Below are 24,303 nucleotides of genomic sequence, written 5' to 3' on the forward strand. Positions count from 1 at the left end.
ACCCGCTTGAAGCACCCCTGCATTACAAGTCGCCCTTCATTTGAAGTCTTACTCAACCAAACCATGGTCGTATTATCACCAATAATCTAAAGTAATGCTAATTATGAAGAGAAATTAACTATTCTATTATTATATATTATATTATTTGCTTATTGTGGGGTGGGTTGGTGGTTAGCACTGTCCCCTCACAGCACTTAAGTAAATGTGCTTAGTTACTCTCCACCACTGGTTTGCATTAAACACAGCAGGAAACATGGAGCAGCACTTTCCTATCAGGATATTTCACAGCGGGAGCTTTCTACAGCATGTATACATTATGCCAAAACATCTAATACTGACTGCTGGTCAAAGCTATTAGAGAAAAAGAAAGATATGTTGTAAATATGTTTGGTCAAATTGTCTCTTTCAGCTTTGTTTGTATATACTTGGTCTATGTTTGCATATACTTTGTTCAGTACATAGTATATATTGGGTATTTCGTATGCATACATATATTTAATGTATATATTTTATGCTACTTTTGTGGATATCATTATATGGTGGAGGAAATTGGCATTTATTTGATATCTCTATGTCGGAAAGGTGTTTATTTTATGTGCAAGGGACATGAGATTCACGAGTGGAAAAGGTTGAGAGTGGCGTGTGTGTGTGTGCGTGTGTGTGTGTCTGTGTGTGTCTGTGTGTGTCTGTGTGTCTGTGTTTTCTTTTTTCATTGTTTCAACACCTTGATTTCATCATGTTAGGGTTTAGAGGGTGGGGACAGATGGATGGATGCCCGTTGTCATCTGTTTTCTGGAGGGACATGGAAAACTTCGTCTACAACAAAACTAAACAATCCATTACAATTGGACCCAAAGATATTATCTCGATATTTGGACATGATGACAAATCAGTTTGCTTCATAATAAACATGATCATGATCCTAACAGGAAAGATCCACATCCACAAGAAGACATTTCCCACGTCCCTTCCTAACTTTAGGATCTTCACAGAAGAGTTTAATTCATTCATTCATTCATTCATCTTCAACCCCTTGTCCCTGTCGGGGTCGCAGGGGGGCTGGAGCCGATCCCAGCTGATATCGGGCGTTAGGCGGGGTCCACCCTGGACAGGACGCCAGTCTATCACAGGACACATAGAGACGAACAGAGACAGACAACCATTCACACCTACGGGTGATTTTAGAGTCACCAATGAACCGAACACCTGCACGTCTTTGGACTGTGGGAGGAAACCGGAGAACCCGGAGATAACCCACGCAGACAAGGGGAGAACATGCAAACTCCACACAGAAACGAACCTGGAACCTTCTCGCTGTGAGGCGACAGTGCTAACCACTACACCACCGTGTAGCCCCTCAGAAGAGTTTAATGTTTACATAAAAACCTTGTCAGTGATGCTCAACAAAAAAAGTGAATTTACACTATTACACCTGACCCCAGAGTAAGAACAAGAACAATACCTGGTTGTATTTACATATATTTGTATGTACTTTATTTCTTAATGCCATGCCTCTTTATCTGTCGCTGTCTGTTCCTGATTGTTTGAACACTTTTTCAATTGGGAAATAAAGATTTCCTTTGAAAAAAACAACAATAAAAACACAAATTAGGTGGATTTGGAGGGAATAAGTAAATGTAAGGGGGGGAGAGGTGGAGCAGGTATCAGAATAAGTGATATTTCACTGTGCCCTTGTTACTCTCATGGATTTAATTAAATGTTTAACACATTTTCTGTTCTTTGTGTCTGTCTGGATGTAAATATCCCTCCTCTCCACCGTGTAGATGATGAAAACATAAGTAAAGTAGTTAAACCTCTGCAGCTCTTAAACTTCTCTGCTGCTTCAAGGAGCACCTGTCGTCCCGGCATGCTTTGCGTGTCCAATATGGAAGAACTGGTGGTGGAGGTCCGTGGCTCCAACGGGGCTTATTACAAGGTAAAAACCCGGCTTATCAACTCAGCATCTAACCCGATAGCCCCGTTATAATATCTTTAGCTGTAGTCTCACGTAACCGAAGCGACAGTTTTGCTCTGAACCCACTAACGGCTCGCTATTAGCTTGTAGTTAGCATTGCTAGCCTAGCGTTAGCTTAGCTCGACTAGCATCGCTCGCTGGTCTTTTCGTCAACTGTCACATTTTTAGCGACGTTTCTTCATTACCCGGGAGTGGTCGAAGCTTATAACTCATCTTATAGTATTGGGATATGTGTAACTGGTGGCTTTGTATTCATTTTTTTACTTGTAGCTTCCCCGAGCTAAAAGTGTTAAGCTAACGCGGTACGTCACTGTTGACGTCAGAAGAAGTACCAGTGTGATGGTTGTTCTGTCAGGGATGTGGAGCATGTCTCATGTCTCATGTGTCTGGGTTATGGGATGTTTTTGGAGGCACCATGGCTGGTTTTGTTTGTTTTGTTATGGGAGGATTATTTTTTTTAATGCACCTACTCAACTGTCTGTCTATTATTTGATACTTCATCACGCCAAAGCTATTTTTTGTGTGTGTATGTGTGAACCAGCTGTTCCTTGTCAATCCCGACCAGCTGGCATGCGAGGGACACTGATACCGTGGACTTAGCAGCTATTTCTAGACTCTGCTATCTGCAACAGCCCGGTTTCCTTTTCTCCACATCTCTTACACTGCGTGCTTCCTATTCACTTCAATTCATTTCTGTTTATAGTGCCAAATCATAACAAAAGTAGGTCCAGACACTCTACATACTGCATAGAGTAGGTCCAGACCACCCTTTATGACTTATGTATGATTTACAGAGACCCAACAAACCCTCCACTATCTATAATAATAATAATAATAATATCTATATACTGTATGTATCCAGCAATGGTATGCAAGGTGGCAACAAAAACCAACAAAGGCCATCTGTCTTGACCTGTTGAGAGGTAGGTCGGTAGAGAGGTAGAGAGAGGTAGAGAGAGAGAGAGAGAGGTAGAGAGAGAGAGAGAGACTGTAATAATATCTGTGGCAGTGTGAATATGACTAACAAGTTATGGCAGTTAATATACTACAATAATATGAATAGTAGTAGTAATGGGCGTTAAGGTGTTAGAAATATGAATCATGATAATTATGGTGGTGGTGGTGAATAATTCGTCTTTCCTTTCGTTTCACTTTTTGGCTTCACCTCCATTCCTCACATGACTCTTACGTTATTATTTGCTTTTTATGACTTTGCTTTTCTTCGTATACCCAGCCCAGCCCTGGTTTCATGACTCATCTTATCCACTTCCCTACTTGCAAGATTCCCCAGCTGGATCTTTAATTTTACATTCAAACAACCAGATACGCAGTCATTGCCATAATTATTGTTATTATTATTATTATTATTATTATTATTATTATCATTATTAGTAGTTATAGGATTTACAGCTAGTGTTGGAGTGTATTTAAGATACACAAAGGACAGTAGAAGACAATTCATACATTCAACTAAGGAAACAGCTATTTAAAAAAAAAGAAAGAATTGGTTTATTTGTAGAATATTTGTTTTTTTTGTAAAAAATGATACAAAATTAGGATCGGGCGATTATTTAATAAGATCATCTCTGTCAATAAGATCGTATCATGATTAAATCATATCTAAAGATATCTTGATACACAATTGCGTTGCCTAAATTGATATTAACAAGCCTAACTAAATCAACATTTTCAAAAAATCTGAAATATTTTGAGTTTATGTTTTGCACTGAAATTCTTAAGAAAATGAGAAAATGTATATTTTTAATTTGTTACTGATTGAATTCAGACAGGAGTATAAAAACATAGGCTTTACCATATGTTTATTTCATATAGACCATTTATTTATAGAAGTATCAGATCACATGCTATACATGATATTATTATATGAAATTTCCTATAACAGGATAGATTTTGTCCTTATCATCCAGCGCTATAAATAAATAGTATACCATGAACATTACAATTTGAGAAGCTGGTACAGGATGATATCAGACATATTTTCTTGAAAAATTACCAATATTTGCTAACAAAAATAGTAACTAGTCGTTTGTACAGTATCTATCTAGTATCGATTGCACATGCACTGGAAATACTGATAATGTCATTCTGACAAATCAACATAATGTCTTTTAAAGCTTAATTTAACAATTAAAAAAAATCCCTTTCTCCCTGTGGTGTCAAGTCCTGCAGATGCTACGGGTGCTCATATTTTAGGATATCTGCTGCTGAGACTCATGCTAAAGACCAAGAACAATAGGGATGAATTGATTTTTGGGTTTGAAAACTTGCCTGTAACTTAAATAGGTGGCACTTCATTTCAGTCAGCTGTCGTGTGTAAGCGTATGTGTTTACCCCTGTGTCTGTGTGTCTGTCCTGCAGGGCGTTGTCAAAGATATCCACGATGACTCTCTCACCATTGCCTTTGAGAACAAGTGAGTCTCTCTTTCTTTTGTATTCCAGCTGTTTTTGTGTAGTGGTTAGCACTGTCGCCTCACAGCGAGAGGGTTCCCAGTTTGAATCCCGGCTGGGGCCCTTCTGTGTGGAGTTTGCATGTTGTCCCCGTGTCTGCGTGGGTTTTCTCCGGGTTCTCCGGTTTCCTCCCACAGTCCAAAGATATGCCCGTGTTAGGTTCATTGATGACTCTAAAATCGCCCGTAGGTGTGAATGGGTGTCTGTCTCTGTTCGTCTCTATGTGCCCTGCGATGTCGACTGGGATAGGCTCCAGCCCCCCGCGACCCCGACAGGGACAAGCGGTTGAAGATGAATGAATGAATGAATGAATGAATGAATGAATGAATGATTATCAAGTTTAAAAAATTAAGACAACTGCACGATCACATTTTAACAAGGTAAGAAATAACCATGTTCTATCAGTTGGCAGCCAGAACGCCAGGTGCCCTTCAATGATGTCAGGATGCCCCCGCCCGCTGACGGCAAGAAGGACATTGGAGAGGGCGAGGAGGTGGAGGTGAGGTGGAGACACAAATAGTCCTTCTTTTTTTCTAGTCTTGTTTCCTTCCTTAACCATTCATGTTAGTGTCTCACTCTGTCTTGTTCTACATTTCCCCTCAGATCCTCTCCAGAGCCAATGACCAGGAACCTAGTGGTTGGTGGCTGGCTAAAGTCCGCATGATGAAGGGAGCTGTGAGTATTGTTCCTAATTAAGACAGAGGGCTATAGTAGATGTATAGTCACATGCAAATTAATGCTAGTGTTGAGTGAAACATTGAACTGCTATGTTATTAAGAAGAAGAAGAAGAATTACTTTATTTATCCCGCAAGGGGAAATTACATTTTTTCACTCTGTTATTATATTATTCATGTTACATACACAGGCCCGAAATACACAGATATGTACAAACAGGACCTATAAACATGCAATTAATGGAGAAATGTCAGAGCGAGGGGGCTGCCAAATGGATCGGTGCCCCGAGCAGTTGGGGGTTCGGTGCCTTGCTCAACAGCACCTCTCCAGCCACCAGTCCACATTCCATTCATGGTCCACACAGGGACTCGAACTGGCGATCCTACGGTTCCCAGGTCACCTATGGACTGAGCTACTGCCGCCCGATTATTGCCACAATTGCTATTTACAGTATATGCTACACTGAGTTAATGTTGGTGTTTGTAGGTTGTTCTTTTTACACACTGTCTGTTTTTTCAGTTCTATGTGATAGAATACGCAGCCTGCGACGCCACCTACAATGAAATAGTGACGTTTGAGCGCCTGCGTCCTGTCAACCCTAACAAGGCCATCACAAAGAACTCCTTTCACAAGTGCACTGTGCCTGTTCCTCAGGATCTACAGGAAGCGTACGTGCAGCAGCTTTACACTAACAGTATTAGGGAGAGACCGTTCTTAAATCCACTTTGCTCTCTCTTATTAATGTTAATGTTTCATATATTACAGGTGCCAGAATGAGAACGCCCATAAGGAGTTTAAGAAAGCCGTGGGAGCCTGTCGCATCTCATACTGCTCTGAAACCAGCCAACTACTGATTGTGGTAACTCACTCGCTGTAATCCTGTTGTGGCATTTGGATAATTCTACACTACTACGTGATATTGTCCGCCGCTTGTTTGTACAGTGGATGATTCACCTATTCCTGTCTGTCTAGTCGTCATCAATGAAGGTGCAGCACAACATGTGTTAATTATTTCTTTGATTTCCTGCATGTGTAGTCTACCAACGAGACGACAGTGAAGCGCGTGTCTTTGCTGAGTGACATGCACCTGCGCAGCATCAGGACCAAGCTGCTGCTAATGTCACGCAACCACGAGGCCACAAAACACCTGGAGGTGAGTTGGTAACAAGAATGCAGCGGTTCAGTCATTGTGGTGATCTGGGGGTGACAGCTTAGTACCCTTGGAGAGGGGACACTCGGTAACCATAACCATGCCATTTGAAAGTTAGATTGTTGCCATGGTGACATGAGGGGCAGTTAGTAGTTTTTATAGGAGCTGTTACCAGAATCAGAAATACTTTAATAATCCCAGGGAAGATTATTTATTTAATTATTTATTTATGGTGTAGGTCAGAGGAAAAAGTACTGTTAAAGGAGACAGTAAAGGTAGTAAAGAATATTCTGATGGTCTGAATTGACTTTGTTGTGGATAGTTTACAGAAATACTAACATAACAATAACATCTAACTTTCAATTAGTTTTTGGATATTTAATAACTTTTAAGATTTGTCAGTTTTGTCTTAAAAATGAAGTTCCGGGATGGTGAATGAATTAAAACCAAATGATTAACATTTAAAGGATGAGCTAATGAAACAAATCAAACTTTGCTCTGTCTGTCTGTGTTTGTGCAGAGCTCCAGGCAGCTGGTGTCCTCCTTCCAGGAAGAGTTTATGGTGAGAACGGATCTGATGGGCCTGGCCATCGGCAGCCATGGCAGCAACATCCAGCAAGCACGGAAGGTCCCAGGTGTCTCTGCCATTGACCTTGATGAGGAGACTGGCACTTTCAGGATCTATGGAGAGGTAGGATGTTTTGTCTTCCAACAACAAATGCTAAGAAAGACAGTTTGGACATATATTTGAACTTGTGTGTATACTGTAACAAATATGTGGAAGTGTGTACATGTTGCATTCTGACCACAGTCAGGATAAGATTTGACCACTATCTTGTTATGATTAAGTGACTATTTGGTATGTAGAACATACAGATGCTTACTTTTGCCTGTGCATGTGTGTCAGTTGGACGAATAAAGTAACCCTGTGTTTGGTATTTCAGACAGCGGAGGCAGTGAAGAAGGCCAGGAACTACCTGGAGTTTCTGGAGGACTCTGTACAGGTGCCCAGAGCCCTTGTTGGTATGTAGACGCACATTTTTACTGCTTGAGCTGGAAATCCCCCAAATTCAGAGAGCTTTTTTACTCCACTATGAAGTGCTTTCAGTTTCATTAGTTCATAATCTCTTTGACTTGCAACTGTGTTTCATCATTACTTGTCGTCCTCCCATCTTACCTCTGCTCCGTGTCCGTAGGCAAAGTGATCGGTAAGAACGGAAAAGTCATCCAGGAGATTGTGGACAAGTCGGGTGTGGTGAGGGTCAGGATAGAAGGAGACAACGACAACAAGCAGCCCCGACAGGAAGTAAGCCTGCTACTGCCACATCGTTTCTGCTACTGATAAATACTGATCAGTGTCAGCAGATTTGTTTTATCTTTATAAAATAATGGAGACAATTTCTTTCCACTTGGTTCAGTCAGTCCCATACTAACATGTGCCTTGTGTGTTTTTTGTGTTTTGTCGACACAGGGAATGGTCCCATTCACCTTTGTCGGTACTAAGGAGAGTATCGGCAATGTTCAGGTCTTGCTGGAGTACCACATCTCCTACCTAAATGTAAGGATATTCATGCATGTGCGTGTGTTTTTGAATAGGGGAGAAGTGCTGGTTTTCCCTCGAGGCCACAGCTTCAATTTACAGCCATTTCAGGCTGCCTCTTAATGCATCGCCTGGTCAACCAGTTTCATTCAGTGGGCAGCATGTAGTAGCACAATGGACACACAAGGCCTAAATGGCATTTACTTGGCCACCAGCATGTCTATAGTGCTTCATTATGCGAAAATCTCTAAACAGTAACATTGCTTTAATATTGTGCCGTGCAGGTACACAAATAAAGTGATACCTTTTTAATTGTGCACTGTCAATGCAAAAATGAACAGAGCGTCACAGTGCATGTCATTGTAAGTTCTACCTTTTATACAAAGCCAAAATAAATGTGTTGTTGGAGCTTTGGATAGACGCCATGACAATTGACAAGCGGACTCCTTGGTTGTTAAACACATTGGTGCACGAGAGATGTAGCTGTTTTTTCAAGATAATTTCTTGTTTCACACATTCATTACATATTTAACAGGATTCGCTGTAGACAGTGTGTTGACGTGATGTGATAGTCGAATGCTCGTTTGCTGTTAGGACACAGAAGATGTGTTCTAACGGCCAAACTCCACGGGCTGCGTAGGCGGTGTGACACAGCTCTCGTGGGATGCCTGCAGCATGTGTCCATTATATCCAACTGACACAGCTAAATGGGCCAACGACGCTGTGTACACCAGCACTAGTTCTCCGCTCTAGGCTCAGCTAGCTCTAGCTCGTCTATTTTCCTCCCTCTGTGCGGCTACGCAACCCTCCAACAGGTAAAAACGACATAGAACTGAGTGAAAAATGAGGAAAGTCATTTTAAAAATGATAAAGATGCATACCTGGCAGAAGCCCTTTTTTAATGGATGACTTCTTTTTGGCCGTTATTTAATCAATGCATTCAAAATCGGTCATTTTGACTCACAAGATGACAGTGATTGATTGGTCCCATTGTAGGTTTGGTGAGGAAAAAAAAAATCAGCGAAAACAACACATCCTTTTGAATTTATTCTATTATGAGGCTAACTTCTTAGTCGGTCACAGTTAGTTGGGGATGTGTGAGTTTAAAGCCACCGCACAAGCTGAGGAGTGCACGAAGCTGAAGTTTGTTTAAAGTTTGATAGTCACTAGCTAGACATTGAAATGAAGACATATAGTTTATTACCACCTTGCGTGAATACTATTATATTATTTCTACATTTTTAGTCTTCAGTGTTATTATTGAGTGCCAAAAATGTATGAAATGCTTCATAGATTGCTGTTCTGTGGTGTGGATTTCCCTGTGTATAAGCTTTGCACTTTGTATGTATGCATGTGTGTGTCCTGTGCATGTTTTGTGCTGTGTTGGTGCCTTGTGTGTGTGTGTGTGTGTGTGTGTGTTTTGCACGGTGTGTGTGTAGGGCATGATGGAGCTTCTTGCGGAAGGCCGGCAGCTAGACGAAGAGCTGAGGCAGATTGTGGATTATACACAGGGAAGCAGCCTAGCAAGATTCAGAATATACAACAAAAGGCTCACTGGATGTGATGTAGATGTGTGTATGATGATTATGCATGTGTATCCAGTGTTTACGCTTCAAAAGAACAAATACATCAGCGATTTGAAACAAAAGAAATACAGTCGCACATCACAGTTTCCTTCTTTTCCCTTTGTCTCCTTTTCTTCCTCTTTATTCTTACCATTTCACCCTATCTTATTCTCCCCTAGGAGGTTGAGCAGCTTCGTATGGAAAGGATGCAGATTGATGAGCAATTACGTCAGATCACCCAGGGTCACCGTCCAGGTGACAGAGGAGAGCGAGGGGAAAGAGGAGGGGGAGGAGGAGGCGGTGGTGGAGGCGGCCATAATACAGATGGCAGTGCCAATGCCTCTTCGTCTGCTGTACATGGCAGTCGCTCCTACAATGGTCGAGGGCGTGGGCGCAGAGGCCACGGCTACAGCACTGGATATGGTAGGCACTGTACAAATCAAACAAAGATCCTGTTGTGCCACTGTATTTTAACGTCCGTCCTAACCTTTCTGTGTGGCCGTCTCTCCTGCTTTTGCTTTTTATTTCCAGGCACCAACTCCGAACAGTCCAACGCCTCTGAGACAGATTCAGAGCGCAGGGATGAGCTGAGTGACTGGTCCCTTGCTGGAGAGGACCAGGACAGGTGAGTTTCTTTTTTTTTTATTTGTGGGGGCCTTGTTATTGCTACAGACATGCACATACTCATTTTAAATTGTTTTTGACTGAAATTGCTTTAAGGATAACAATGACCTGGACAAATGAGAACATTCACAGGCATTTTAAATTGATCTTCCCCAGGAGGGATTAATGAAGTACACTACTGTACAAAGGTTTTAGATTACTGAGGTGAGGTTGTGTAAGACAGGTTCACGTCACAGGTCATACACCATGGCAAGACTGAGCATAGCAACAAGACACAAGGTAGTTATACTGCATCAGCAAGGTCTCTCCAAACACCGATGTTAAAGCAGACTGGGGTTTCAAGATGTGCTGTTTAAGCTCTTTTGAAGAACAGCAAAGAAACCGGCAACATTGTGGGTCATAGACGCACTGATCGGCCAAGGAAACTTAGTGAAGCAGATGAAAGACACATCAAGCTTATTTCCCTTCAGAATGGGAAAATGTCCAGCAGTGCCATCAGCTCAGAACTGGCAGAAACCAATGGGACCCAGGTCCACCCATCTACTGTCCTGATGAGTCTGGACAGAAGTGGTCTTCATGGAAGTGTTGTGGCCAAAAAGCCAAACCTCTGACATGGAAACAAGGCCAAGCGACTCAACTATGCACAAAAACATAGGAACTGGGGTACAGAAAAATAGCAGCAGGGTCTCTGGACTGATGAGTCGAAATTTGAAATATTTGGCTGTAGCAGAAGGCTACAGGTTTTTTGCCGAAGGGCTGGAGAGCGGTATAATAATGAGGGTCTGCAGGCAACAGTGAAGCATGGTGGAGGTTCATGCAAGTTTGGGGCTGCAGTTTTGTAAATGGAGTCGGAGATTTGGTCAGGATTAATGGTGTCCTCAATGCTGAGAAACACAGGCAGATACTTATCCATCATGCAGTACCATCAGGGAGGCGTATGATTGGCCCCAAATTTATTTTGCAGCAGGACGACGACCCCAAACATACAGCCAATGTCATTCAGAACTATCTTCAGTGTAAAGAAGAACAATAAGTCCTGGAGGGGATGGTATAGCCCCCCACAGAGCCCTACTCTCAACATCATCCAGTCTGTCTGGGATTACATTACAAGCCTACATCCACACAAGATCTGTGGTTAGTTCTCCAAGATGTTTGAACAACCTTCCAGCCGAGTTCCTTCAAAAACTGTTTGCAAGTGTACCGAGAAGAATCGATGCTGTTTTGAAGGCAGAGGGGTGGTCACACCAAATACTGATTTGATTTTGATTTCTCTTCAGTCATTGCATGTTGATAATTGATGAAAATAAACTATTAACACTTCCATTTTTGAAAGCATTCATAGTTTACAGCATTTTTTCACGCCTGCCTTAAACTTTTGCACAGAAGTTTATATATTATTACACAGATTGAGTGATTTATCGACCGGCTGACTGACTTGCAGGGAGAGGGAGAGAGGCTCACGACCACAAAGAGATGGCCGCAGGAGGCCCGGACCCGGCAGAGGCCGAGGAGGGCCCGGCGGACGGGGTAGAGGAGGAAGAGGAGGATACAGCAACAGTTCTGGTAAAATGAATTCCCAGAGGATATAAAGAGGGGGACACCAAGAAAACCTTTCTCTTGTAAAAGTCTTGTCATGGATTCACCCTATTTTCTGTTAATCTCACCTTGCAGCAGGACCCCGCGACCACGAGGATAAAGATGCCTACGGAGCCGCGGAAACAAACACAGAGACAGACCAGACGGCTGATACAGACGCCAGCGAGTCGAACATGCTCGCGAACCGCCGCAGAAGATCTCGACGGCGCAGGACAGACGAGGAAACCACGGTGATAGATGGCATGAGCGAGTCGGACAACGCCTCAATGAGCGAAAATGGAATAGGTAGGGAAGTCATATCATTTACTTGTTTGACGACATCTTCATGCACACACAACCCTCAGACAGTACATACATGTTAAACATTGTGGTCAGAGGACATTAGTCACAAGACACTTCAGCAGAATATCTTAGTAAGAACGTCTGTCATACATTTCTTAGAGCTGAGTGCTGTTTTTAGCTGTCGGAGATGCGAAAGAATGTACAGCAGTGCATCATTTCCCAGATTTAGTCTTAAAGGACCCTGTGCAGGTCAAAGACAGGCCTCTGGTTAAAAGGCAATTTAAGCCCCAAATCCCTCTCTCTGTGATGGCCTCACACCCTTAGATGACTCCGAAGTTAAACCTCAGCGTCGTAACCGTAGTCGCCGCCGCCGCATCCGCCTGCCTGAGGAGAGGCAGCCAGGTAACCATGGCAACTGCCAGTGTTTCCTACCCTGAACAGTGCTCCTAATGGATTGGCTAAACGGTTGCACCCGAGGCCTGTTTTGGTTTTTTTTTGCGTGTGAAACCAACAACATACTAAACCACAGAGTTGTTGAGACCATTTAGATCGCTTTCATTACATGGTAACTGAGTGTTGCATGCTTTTGGTAACTGATTGGATGTGGTTGGTTAACTGACTGGCCTACACTGACCACACTGGTTTGCTGTGCAAATTGAAACTATGCATCTTTATGAGTGCAGTACTCGTTTACTAACAACTAGGATACAGCTTGTTTGTTTTCACGTTGTCAGGCTCTCATTGGCAGTCCTGCTGTGTTTGTGTTGTGTCTTCATAAGCCTGACCTCTAATTTACTTCTCCGTGATGTTGGGATGATATTATGTATATGTTGCCTCATGTTAGGCTAGTGTATTCTTCAAAAATAAGTTTAGAGAGTCTAAAAGTGCTGAAAAGCTTGTTTCAGACTGCTAAAACATGCTGGCTTTCTGCAGCAGTTGACCGACAACGTGGCAAATTCCTCATTTGCAATTTCCGCTGCGGTCAATGTTTACTACTAAAACCACAAGGTTGTGAAGTGTGAAATCATTATTGTGATTTATTTCTGAATGTGTGGGGCTGATATGCTCCGTTTCACAGCCCTGAGAGACGATGTTGGCTATTCAATAGGAGACGGTGTCATGACCAGTGGTTGTCTTATCTGTGCAGTGACAGTGGCTGACTACATATCCCGGGCTGACTCTCAGAGCAGACAGATGCCGACCACCAAGGACACCAAGAAAAACAAGGATGTGGTTAGTACCTAAACCGTTACCTTTCATAAAGCCTCTTTAACCTGGATTCTGAATGTAGATGCTGCTGCATGAAATGTGTTTTTTCTCTGGCTAATTGGTAGTGAATTTGTTTTAATACATTTGAAGTGCATTATTTGTCCTTCCCACATTTATGCCCAGGGTCAGGTGGACCCCATCGCTGAGGACAGCCCACCGTCTGCCCCAGCAACCACCAATGGCTCAAACAAGGAGGCTGCTGACAGCGAGGGCAGCAAGACCAGCCCAGCTCCCACCGAAGTCTCCTACCAGGGGGACGCCAACGTGCAACCTGTTGTTAACGGACTCTCCTAGTCAGACCTGAGCAAAGGAAACGGTTTCAAATATTTGAAATTCTTCGGCTGTACCAGATTTAATCCCCCCGTCTCTAGAGCAGCCTTTAAAGTGAAACATTTAAACACAAGCACTTGTTTTTTTTTTTACTTAACAAGTATTTGAAACCCGTTCCACTGTGCAAGTTTTACCCACGTGTTCTGTCCAACTATTCATTTTACTACAGTTTAGTTTTTTTTACAATAGTTCTTCCTGTATGAGCTTGCCAAAGATAGTCAAACACACAAACTCACAGACATCTACTCAACTGTACTTTCCAGTCCACTCTTCGTTGAGAGGTCAGACTGAATGCAGTATTTCTAAAATGCAGACAGGGATTTTTTTAAATCAGTAAAACATAATATCAAAGCGGGATTTCGGAACCGACAACAAGTCTGCCCTTTACCAGGGGGACTCAGAACGATGCATCCACAACCTTTTTTCAGGATGTTTTGTGCATCTGACGTAGTTTGTAAATTAAATATTCTGCATGAGCACTACCACGGTGCAGATAGGTTCGCTGGAAACCCAAGTATGTTCGACATACACGTGATCATCTGTTGTGCCTTGAGAGTAGATTCAACATTTTGTTGCCTGGCTCTGCACACCGTCTGAAATCGTTTCACCTATTTCCGTGTAATTCTTTCACCCTCGCCTGCCACAGTGGAACCAGATGAGCTGCCTCCTGGTGCTACATGTATCCCTTACGGCACTGTGGGCAGGTGGAGGCAAACACTGAGAGACCCTGGGAGGATTTCAGAGGCATATCTCTTTTAAAATCAGGTGTGTCTATATGTATCTGTTAAGGAGTTTGACATTAGCTGCTTTCTGTTTTTTCAATATGCAACCACTTTGGTCATACGAGAACTGTCATTACAGCGCGTCTGGAAAAAGAAGCAAACCGTAGGAGAGTTGTTTTCTTTGCACTGAAACAAAACCCTTTTCTTTCAAAAAGTTGATTGTAGTTGAGTCTGGAAACTGGCCTGTTATTGTTAAGTGCTGGAGACAGATGTAGCCGTCAGCGCTGGGTTTCCCGGAAGCATCTCATTGATAACCACCGGGCACTTTTATCAAATATACGACGAGAGGGACGAGTAACGTTTCCTCCCAGAAACGGACCTGAAACATGTTTTACCACATCCTGGAGGTAAAAACCCCCTCTCTCACATGCCCGCTATTGCAAAGGTCCTGTTTTGAGATGTTTCTGGAAAGCCAAGGCCGAGGTGACGATGATGTCATTTTCATGGTTCTTCCACAGACCGGCCGACTGGTAACTCGTCACGACTGTTCCATTAAGGATGGAGATTCATTTGGTTTATTTATTTAAAAATGTACAGTATTTAAAAAAAAAAAAAAAAAAGCAGCAAAAACAAGAGAATCTCTTCTTTTTCTCGACACTAAAATACGCGTTACCTTTCGTTTTCTTTCGAGACAAATGACAATTTGGACTACTGAGAGTTGTGACATCCCGAGTGTTTTTATTGGGTCGACTACAGTACGTTTTGTTTTTTTTAAAAGGATCATTCTGGTTGGTTGATGTGCAATATGTTTTGTATGCAGTTAGTTCTTAAATAAACTTGATCTTCCATGTAGATCTAAAACTCAACCGTGTCGGCCCTCTTGTGAAGACAAATTGTACAAATACAATGCAAAATGTGCTGTTTTTTTTAACCGTAACAGGTAATGTTGTTAGTTTGTTACATTAGTATACAGAAGCATTTTAAGTTTAACCTCTTTTTAGTCATTTTACAGTTAACCCATATACGTATTACATTCAAAAAGCTAAAAATGAAGAAAGGAAATTATTGGCACCAGCGACTGATAATTGGTCTTTCTGTCCATTACTTTAGCAGTCCGAGATAATCAGATGTAGCAGGTATGTAGTACATATGAATAAGCCCTGTCTCCTCACAACAAGAGGGTTCCTGGTTCGAATCCCGGCTGGGGCCCTTCTGTGTGGAGTTTGCATGTTCTCCCCGTGTCTGCGTGGGTTTCCTTCCACAGACAAAAGACATGCATGTGTTAAGTTCATTGATGACTCTAAAATTGCCAGTAGGTGTGAATGGTTGTCTGTCTCTGTGTCCTGAGATAAACTGGCGTCCTGTCCAGGGTGGACCCCGCCTCACGCCCGATGTCAGCTGGGATCGGCTCCAGCCCCCCCCATGACCCCGACAGGGACAAGCGGCTGAAGATGAATGAATGAATGTATGTGGAACATTCCCTGAAAAGCGCACAGTAAGGAAGTAAATCTCAAATACAGCGTAAATATGAGGGAGACTTCCATTGATAATTTGTACAGCGTGATTTTATTTGTGAATCAGTTAGAAAAGTCTGGTAATCGCTCAAGTCAGTCAGTGCAGCAGCGTGGGTAAGGGCAGCGTGCTTGACCTGCACGTCATCGCCGGCGTCTTTTATTTCTTTGTCTGGCCGTCCATGAGATCCTTCGCTTCGTTTATCTTTGCTGCGAGGTAGGGAGATCCACCTATGACACGCACGCACGCACGCACACACACCGGGTCCATGGTTACATTTCCGGAAAGTAAACTATGAATGTTCCATTTTTGTCATCATGCTGCATGAATGACTCCTCTAATGCTTCGTAAAACCCGTTCAAGAGTCTTGTTTACAGCATCTCTGATATCTATAGTATGTAGAAGTGTTTCTAAAACTGCCTTAAATTCTTATCTCATTCATTATCTTGGTCTTATACGTGCTGATTTACATAAAACCATATGTAAAAGTGTGTGTGGAAATACTTGTTTTCATGAATGACGTTCCGTGTGACAAAAACGTTTGAGATCCACTGATCCATAGGAACTGATGAACCTTTAAAGCTTCACTTACCTCTGTCTGGGTGGTTCAGGATCATCAGTTTTCTATGTGCCTCCCTGATCTTATTCCTGTTGGCTGTGGGACTGAAAGACAGAACAGTTATTATCGGAATAATCAGTTTGAATAGCGGTGGTTAGCAAATGATCTGCTTTAATGGACAGAATAGGCAGCAAGACAGGTGAACATGCAGCATCCCTGAACCTATGTGATGTACAGTAACATGTAAGTGGTGGACTTCACTGAGGCCCAGTGCTGGTGGAGGGGTAGGGGGGTGGAAAGAGCGTCCACATACCTGACACCTAGAACCAGGCTCGCTTCTCTCTTGGTCATCTTTGGATCAAATCCACCTTTGTAGTACCCTCCTCCAAAAGCCTGCACAACAGTTCTCTGCTCAACACGACGGCTCTGTAGCGTGCATACTTCCATTTTGAGATGTACTTAGTGTGTGCGTGTTTTCCTTCTTACCGTCTTAGGGAAACTCTGCAGGGCCTGTTTCATCTGAGGCTCCATCTGCCTTATCGCCTGCATGGCATAGCGACCTGGGAGACGAAGATATAGAGGATTAATCATGTGGCAAATGTTTGCAAAATCTATTGCAACCTGATCCACCTGACCTTGGGTATATAACGTACAAAAACCCTGGCTGCCTGCATTCACATATTTCAAGACTGACATTGGTACACTAGTTTCAAAGCAGAAATGCTCGGCTGTGGCATTTCCTGATCATTTCACTCATTATAGCATAGTATAAAAAAACACCATATACACCATATAGACATGAGAACAAGGTTTTTTGGTTGTTGTTTTTTTAACTTGATTTTCATATGAACATTGACTTGTTTCAGGGCTTCTCTGTGAAACATTGCTTCACTGTAAAAGTCTTATTTAGACTTCAGTAAGTGTCTGTCAACACCACACTCAGCTGTGAACCGGTGACTGTGTCAAGGTGACTGGTCACATCACGTCCTCTGTCAAGGTGGGTGACACACTCATCATCATGTCACACACATCAGCCTTGTGCGGGAGTCACTCACCTGCAAATCCAGCTGCTGCCAGAGCCAGTCCCACTGCCACCATGGAACTGGCCTGAAGACATCAGAAACACAGCATGAGGAGGACACACAGGTACTCACCACCAGCATCTACCAACAAGGTAGTGTAACGTAAACAAACGCTTCATGACACGTTTATTATGACGCCGACGCCATCAACGGTAGCTACGTTTATTTCAAACCACTGTTAACGATCTGTCGCCATGGTCACGTCGGTTAGATGGCGAATCAAAGCCGTATTTCAAACGGTATCTACGTTTGGTCACGTCCTGTTGGGTAACTTCATGAAGCTAACGTTAGCTTAGCCGTTTAGAATTCACGTAAACATACGTTAGGGGCAGACGTTTGGTCGTGTAACCGTTTCGCAGACTTGTCGCTGTCAGTTAGTCGATAGTAACTCCGACCTACCATGTCTGTGTGCTACGTTCCGTTTCTGCTACAGATCAGGATCATAACTTTTGACCTCTCATGTTTTCCTCTCCTCGGGGGTGCATGTGTTTCTGTGCCGGAAGTGGGGGAGAGCTGTCGTAAAGCGTCTCCCGCCCATGTCAAAGTCCAACTGTCTAATTGGCTGGCTTGAACGCTAAGCCCCGCCCACAGCTCTATTTAAACCCCTTCACCTGCACTCAGCGCTTGATGCCAGTCGTCTCCATGGTTACAAGAGGACGTCCGGAGTATAAATGATAATGTTGTGACCCGTCATAAAGCTAAAAGAAGAAGAAAGTTTAATCTTGGGGGGTAATTCAAATCTTTATTTTAATGTTGTTGCCTTGTAATTAAATATATATATATAAAAATCAGTGAATGGTTCCCAGAGTGAAGGGGTAAGCAGCCTTTAGTGCATTAGCAACAAATAGCCTAGCTTAAATAAACTTCCTGAAGAGTTCAGACCTGCCCCGACTATGAACACTTTAAGACCAAACTAAAAACATTCATGTTATATTTGGCTTTCTGCTGAAAGGTAAATAAATATTTCACTTTTAACTTTGCACTTTTTAACAAACAAACTTATTTTAAAGGTTGAATATGTAAAAGCGCTAGGTGTTTTTTTTAAATGATACACCCACTGGGCGTTTTGAGTGGTACAGAATGAAAGTATTGCTTTTCCATATAAAAATATATTTATTCATATATTTTTTTAAATCTACGGGTTTGACAATGACTTCCTGTCCGAGTTGCCAGGGTTGTCTGTTGTTCGGCGGTGAAGCTACTGTAGGCTGGCGCTGGGTGAAATCGTTTTTTGTCCCATCAGCTGGACGAGCACAAACGAGAGTCAATATAGGCCAAGCATTCACTCGATGGACTGAGATAAAGGAGCTCAAGGACATTAAAACATACGCCGAAATGGCTATGTTTCTCCTTGATTGGCAAGCTAACCTTCATATTTACTTAGCTGTAATGGCGGTAACTGTCAAACTCTTCTGTAATACTTGTTTTCATGCCTCAATTTGCCAGAGCGATGGGTTCAAACAGTCCCAAACAGACTCCAGTCTCCTGTGGGCTACTGGACCAAGTCTGACCAACCTGGCAACCCGAGTGGTGGAATTATTTTCTGTTATTGCGACTACGATCTTGCTCATTCAACATATTCAACCTTTAAGACTTGCCCCGACTACGACCACTTTTAAGAGGACACTAAAAATGTTTATGTTCGTTTTGGTTTTCTGCTGAATTGTAACTATTGCACTTTTAACTTTGCGCTTTTTAATCTTTATAAAAAGATTATTCTTTAATTACTTTCATAATATTATGTTATTTCTTTGTCTGACATGTTTTTATATGAATCAAGTTGCCTTGCCTTGAAAGATACCTAGCTAAACTAACTTAATTGTGGGTTTCTATGTGGTCAACTAAATGCTACTGTTGGCTAACTTTGTAAGCATCCACATTTTAGCATGCTAATGTACATTCATGTACATACAATACATTAGGTTATTACTGTCAATTTGATATTGGTGAGAAAGGATTGCTTTAATAGACATCATACAGGATCCATCTGGGATTGCTGAACACTGGTTGCACTGAAAAAACTTGAGTGTTGAAGAAAGAGTTTGCACCTGCAATTGCCGATCGTGGCTATATTATTAACCAAACGTGTGCTACTTCTTGATTACAACACCAACAGTACAGTCTGGTAAGCTGGTCATGCAATAGGAATGACATACAGGCAGTGTTCACAGGTCAAACAGCGTGAAGATTACTGTGGAGTGAATCACATACCAGCAGACCTTTGGATGAGGTCCTTTTTATTCCACAGTGACATCCACTCTCTGGTAGCTCTCCCACGGCTAAGCCAGAGTCTGCTGCTACTGTGTCGTGTATGCAGGCTCCCTGGCTCGGGGTGATGGCTAGTTATAGGACAGAAGATGATGTGAACATCTGCAGGCTGTCTGTGAGGAGCAATTTAAACCCGTATGTGCCCTGCTGCGTCACTCCTACCATTGGACTGAAACACGCCAGAAGCTAACACAATGGGACAGTGAAGGGACTAATTATTGCCCCTATCATTTGCATAATTACACTGTTTTTCTAAGGCAGGGGCAGTATAGAAATTGTAAATTGTAGTGGACTCGCTGTCTCTTCTTAGTGAAAGTCGTGTTTGAATGGAGAGAGCCTGTCTCTGCTAGCCAGGCAGCCAGGCACAGGCAAGAGGTCCCAATCAGCCAGCCTCACAGACTTCTCATTCAAAGGGATTTAAAAAGCCAACTGTGTGGAGAAATGAGAGTTTTGCCCCCCAAATCATATGGAATTACAGTGCTGGTTGCATATGGGGGGGAGCCAGTGGCAAGCACAAAAGCCCACAGGAAGCAGCTATTTCTGTGTGTTTTATTAACCCAACCAAGCAATTTAATTCTTTTGTTCGGGGGAGTTCTACTTCATTGATTAACAAAAGCGGGGATATAATTTTTTCAGCCCCTTTTGAAAAGCCTGAAATGTCAAGCCTTTTAAAGGAGATTATTCTGCCTGTGTGCGATGAATAGAGCCCAGAGTAACCTTTTGTCTACAATTAAATATTCCAGCATAAATATAAAAGAAAATCAGAGATGGGGAAGATTGAGTCAGGAGAGATTGGAGAGGTAGATCCTCTGCCCGATAGTGGCAACAGCCTGACTCTAATTAGATATGCCAAGCGGGCTGCGAGCAGTCACTCTCCACAGCACGCCGAGAGAGGAGGCAGCCTGAGAGAGGAGGACAGAGGAAAAACCTATCTGCTCATCTGTCTGTCCAGCGCCTTCCTCTGGGCATCCACAAGGTATTTCTGGAGACTTTGTTTTGTTTTGTTTCCCGGCGTTATTTGTTTTTCCTGACATCTTTGCCGCCGGAGAGGGAGAGTCTAAAAGGCAATGCCTTCTGGGAACTGCATAAACAGAGAGGGCTGAATGAGGAAAAAAAAAAAAGTTGTGAGATTGTTTATGATTCTGAGGAGTGATGAGGAATGACAATGGGATACTTTAGGGACAGAGAGGGGGTTTTCTTCCCCACTCCGGAGGTAAACTGCCTGGAGGAGATGCAGATATGAAGTTTGGATCCATGCAGGGCTGCATTTGATTGTTTTGTGACCTGCAGTAGGACTCTGCATTGTGCACTGAGGAGGCTGAGCTGTACTGTACGTGGACCGAGGTGACCCGCATGCTTTTGTGACAGTGAGCTCTGCACTGTTGTCTTCCTTATCCCTCATGGGAACATTCATTTGCTAAAAGTTTTGTCAGTTGATCAGAAGTTTTTAAGATGGTCGCAGGGTGCAGTCTGGTGAAGCTGTCATCCTCTGCCATGCTGTTACGCCTTCTCTTTAATTACCCATAAGGACAAGTAAAGGTGAAAGAGTTATGAGTCCCTTGACTTTGTCCTGCTGGTTTAGTTTGAACTGCTCACAAGGGAGTGATGGGTGGTGCCGTGACCTCTTGTCAGTGGATTTTGTCCAATCATTTTCATGAGAACAGCTCATTTCATTAGACACGGTACCTCCTGTTGGCTTTTTGAAACATGCTCATGCTTTATTTACCACCTTTTAAACATGTTTACGAGAGTTGGTTTATTCTGGAGCCTGTCCTTAATCCTTATCAGTCTGGTTATGTACGTTTGAGTCTCGTGCTGAGCAAACAAATTACTTGGCTTGGGTTTCTATTCATTTAATAAAGAGGACGTTTCATCAAGCACTGTTTTTCTTTCTGATCAGTAAGGAAAATAAAATCTCACCCTTTTATATTAACATTTATTAGAAGCCTTACGTGACTGGTGGCTTGACTCTGATACTTTGTAAGAAGTTACAAACATGGACCCAACTTGTCTGGTCAGAGACTGAAGGTGAATGATGAAGCACAATGTTTTGATGTATTGTTGTTGAGGAAGGATTAAGATAGTCTTTTACTCTACTTCTCTACATAGAATAGGCAATAAGAAAGGACTCTATTCAATATTATTTTGGAACCACTTTAAGGGCTGTTCGTCAATCTTTTCCCCCTTAAAACAAAAGGAAAACTTGTTAAATTAACTTGTTTTTAAATGAGTGTATTGCCTCCAACATTCCCTCAAACCATGTGTAAATGTGCAAAATCTGATGGTAACCAGCAGACCATAAATGCAACAGGCCCTCCAAACAAGCTGAATTACTTCACTTGCTACTACAGACGCCTGTCTCTATTCTGGATCGATGATCAAGAGTCCTAATTAAACTGCAACAAAGCATAACTGGAGTGGAGGTATGTCAGATATTTGGGGGAAAGAGAGAAATGTAGTGATATCATGACATGAAAGGAGGAATTTGTTTCCTTTGACCGCAGGAGATAAGAATTCGAATCATAGCATGTTATTTCTGCATCTGTCAGTCAAACAAGTGGTCGTCTTGGTTACCGTATATAAAGAGCTGGGACAAAGCCTGATATCCAGCACGTCTCTCATGCGCTGGATGTCAGTTCCCTCCGTTTTCTGTAGGCTATCCCCGCTGTCTATTTTGCTGCATCCGGTGCTTAGACGATTGTTGTGATTGGTTTAAATAAATACGAACAAGCCACGATTGTTAACTTTTGTGTTGCCTTTACCATACTCCAGCGCTGACAGGTTGGTCAATGCGAGGCCAGAGACTGGATTTGTTCAGTCATTTCCTGTATCTGTGTGACGTGTGCTTCGTCACGGACCCGCCTTTTTAGGAGACTGGCGGCAGATCCTGAGTGTATTGATTCCAATGGGAAAAGTGAACGTTAACACAGAATATGACCTTTCCCTTAGCCCCGTTATCACAGGAGTGCACATTGGAGCTATTTTTCACAAGACGCATATCTCCAGAACATTGGGATACTTAATTGACCTGTTTCTGACACATCTAAGCTAACGTCAGATAATGTTCACGAATGCCTCAGATAGAAAAGTTTTGTAATGCTAAATGTTAGCCTTGGAAAATATCCAATGTTAGCGAAAGAAATTGAATTATACACATAACTTTCCATCCATCCACATGAGCTTCACCACACTTACAAATGAGACTGTGCCCATATAGGAGACAGAAAGTGCGTGCCATGTCATTCCTTTGGCACTGCCTGAGGTGCAGTATCTTTGTATAGAGAATCTTATGCAAAGCTACACAAGTTGTTGCTAGTATTAGCTTTTGTCCTTCCAAACTCTACCGCTTCTGTTTTTCCTCTGAGTCTCAAAACAACATTTTGTCTCTTTCCTTGGGGCTCAGTTTGATGTTGAAGTGCTCTCACCACTGAAGGACCAACACACTGACTCTCAAAGTCTTGTGAGTGCCACTATACATTCACTCCAAATTTTATTTTGAAACATACTGTAGAATTACCCACATGAGTCCAGGTTAGACTGGGATTTCCACAGCAATGAAGTTTTCCTTTTGTACGTCTTAAGTAGAAGATTGAACCAGGGGTGGCTATTCAGATTTGTTAGGAAGTAGAGCAACGAAACAGCACTGTCAAAAAAAATACTCTAGTGCAAGTACAGGTGCTGCATTGTCAGTATTCATTTAAAAGAATGTATTATCAGATAAATGTATCAAGTTGGTACTCAGTTTAATGACATTGGTTGAGTGAGATAATTGAAGCTTTTTTATTCACTGTTACAGGGAATCCAATTTCATTTTTACGTTTTGTAAAATCTTCATCTGCCATTTAACACACGTCTTAGCTTTCTGGTATTTTTACACCTTTTTACCTTCACCATTTTAATTTTAAAATGCTCCTAATCAGCGTATGCGCACTAAAAGGTAAAAGAAGTCCTCATATATATTCTGATAAAAGTCTCACCAATCATTTTATGCGGTCCGAATAAAATGATTTGCCGATCTTCCTGCCGGTCTTCCGTCGCTCTGTTTCACTTGTGCTGCTCGCTTCCTCACCGCGCACGTCGGGGGAGTAGGGAGCGTCAGAGGTCAGGCAGAGGGAAGAGGGTGGAACTTAGGAGGGAGGCGGAGTTGTTCATGTTCGTGCTGTGCAACACGCCAGCAAGGTAAGAATTGCTTTAACTGGAAATTAAAGCTGTAAAATAACCAATGGAGTAAGGAGTACAATATTCCCCTATGAAATGTAAAAAGCAGCATGAAATAAAAAGTACACAAGTAACTCAAAGTCGTACATATGTATAATACTAAGTAAGTCAAATCCACCACTCTTGTCTTGTACTGTATGTCGGGCTTGTTCTTTAATCAAGCCCTCTGTAGTAATTCTCTCTGTTGATTTTATTTGATTTATTCTTTAAAGTATTACTCAGTAATTGAATAAATAAATACAGAAGTCAGTGCCTGCAGCATTTTTTAGATCAAGGGGTGTTTGATCTCACACCTCTGTGCTGACAGAGAAGATGGGGTCTGGGCTCAGAGACGTAACAACGACATTGAACACTCATCTCCCTAAGTTACGTTATGTGTGAATGATACGCACCAGAAATTACTGAGAAAAAGAAGCTGGACAGAAATGGGGTGATGTGACGCTGTTCTCAGTGCTTTACATTAACA

The 24,303-nt window shown here is 42.4% G+C and overlaps 2 protein-coding genes across 3 annotated transcripts; one reads left to right on the forward strand and one right to left on the reverse strand.

The window, feature by feature from the left end:
• Positions 1-1,828: 1,828 nt before the first annotated feature.
• Positions 1,829-15,064, forward strand: fxr1 (FMR1 autosomal homolog 1). 2 transcript variants are annotated; one of them, XM_083911407.1, is made up of 18 exons: positions 1,829-1,936; positions 4,355-4,407; positions 4,850-4,943; positions 5,048-5,119; positions 5,640-5,788; positions 5,886-5,979; positions 6,157-6,273; positions 6,791-6,961; positions 7,215-7,293; positions 7,467-7,576; positions 7,733-7,828; positions 9,555-9,798; positions 9,907-10,000; positions 11,441-11,562; positions 11,671-11,880; positions 12,202-12,279; positions 13,025-13,110; positions 13,270-15,064. In XM_083911407.1, the coding sequence occupies exons 1-18, from the start codon at positions 1,868-1,870 to the stop codon at positions 13,438-13,440; spliced, it is 2,109 nt and encodes a 702-aa protein (XP_083767533.1). In that variant the 5' UTR covers positions 1,829-1,867; the 3' UTR covers positions 13,441-15,064. The 2 variants fall into 2 exon arrangements, with proteins under 2 accessions (XP_083767533.1, XP_083767534.1); XM_083911408.1 differs by lacking the exon at positions 12,202-12,279.
• Positions 15,065-15,749: 685 nt separating this feature from the next.
• Positions 15,750-17,855, reverse strand: dnajc19 (DnaJ (Hsp40) homolog, subfamily C, member 19). Its single transcript, XM_083911031.1, has 6 exons — positions 17,751-17,855; positions 17,325-17,376; positions 16,756-16,829; positions 16,583-16,662; positions 16,303-16,373; positions 15,750-15,940 (listed from the first exon to the last, which is right to left on the reverse strand). Exons 1-6 carry the CDS (start codon positions 17,751-17,753, stop codon positions 15,870-15,872), a joined length of 351 nt encoding a protein of 116 aa, XP_083767157.1. The 5' UTR covers positions 17,754-17,855; the 3' UTR covers positions 15,750-15,869.
• Positions 17,856-24,303: the final 6,448 nt, after the last annotated feature.

The sequence above is a fragment of the Echiichthys vipera genome, assembly GCF_963691815.1.
Source record: "Echiichthys vipera genome assembly, chromosome: 3".
In the NCBI taxonomy this organism is placed as follows: domain Eukaryota; kingdom Metazoa; phylum Chordata; class Actinopteri; order Perciformes; family Trachinidae; genus Echiichthys; species Echiichthys vipera.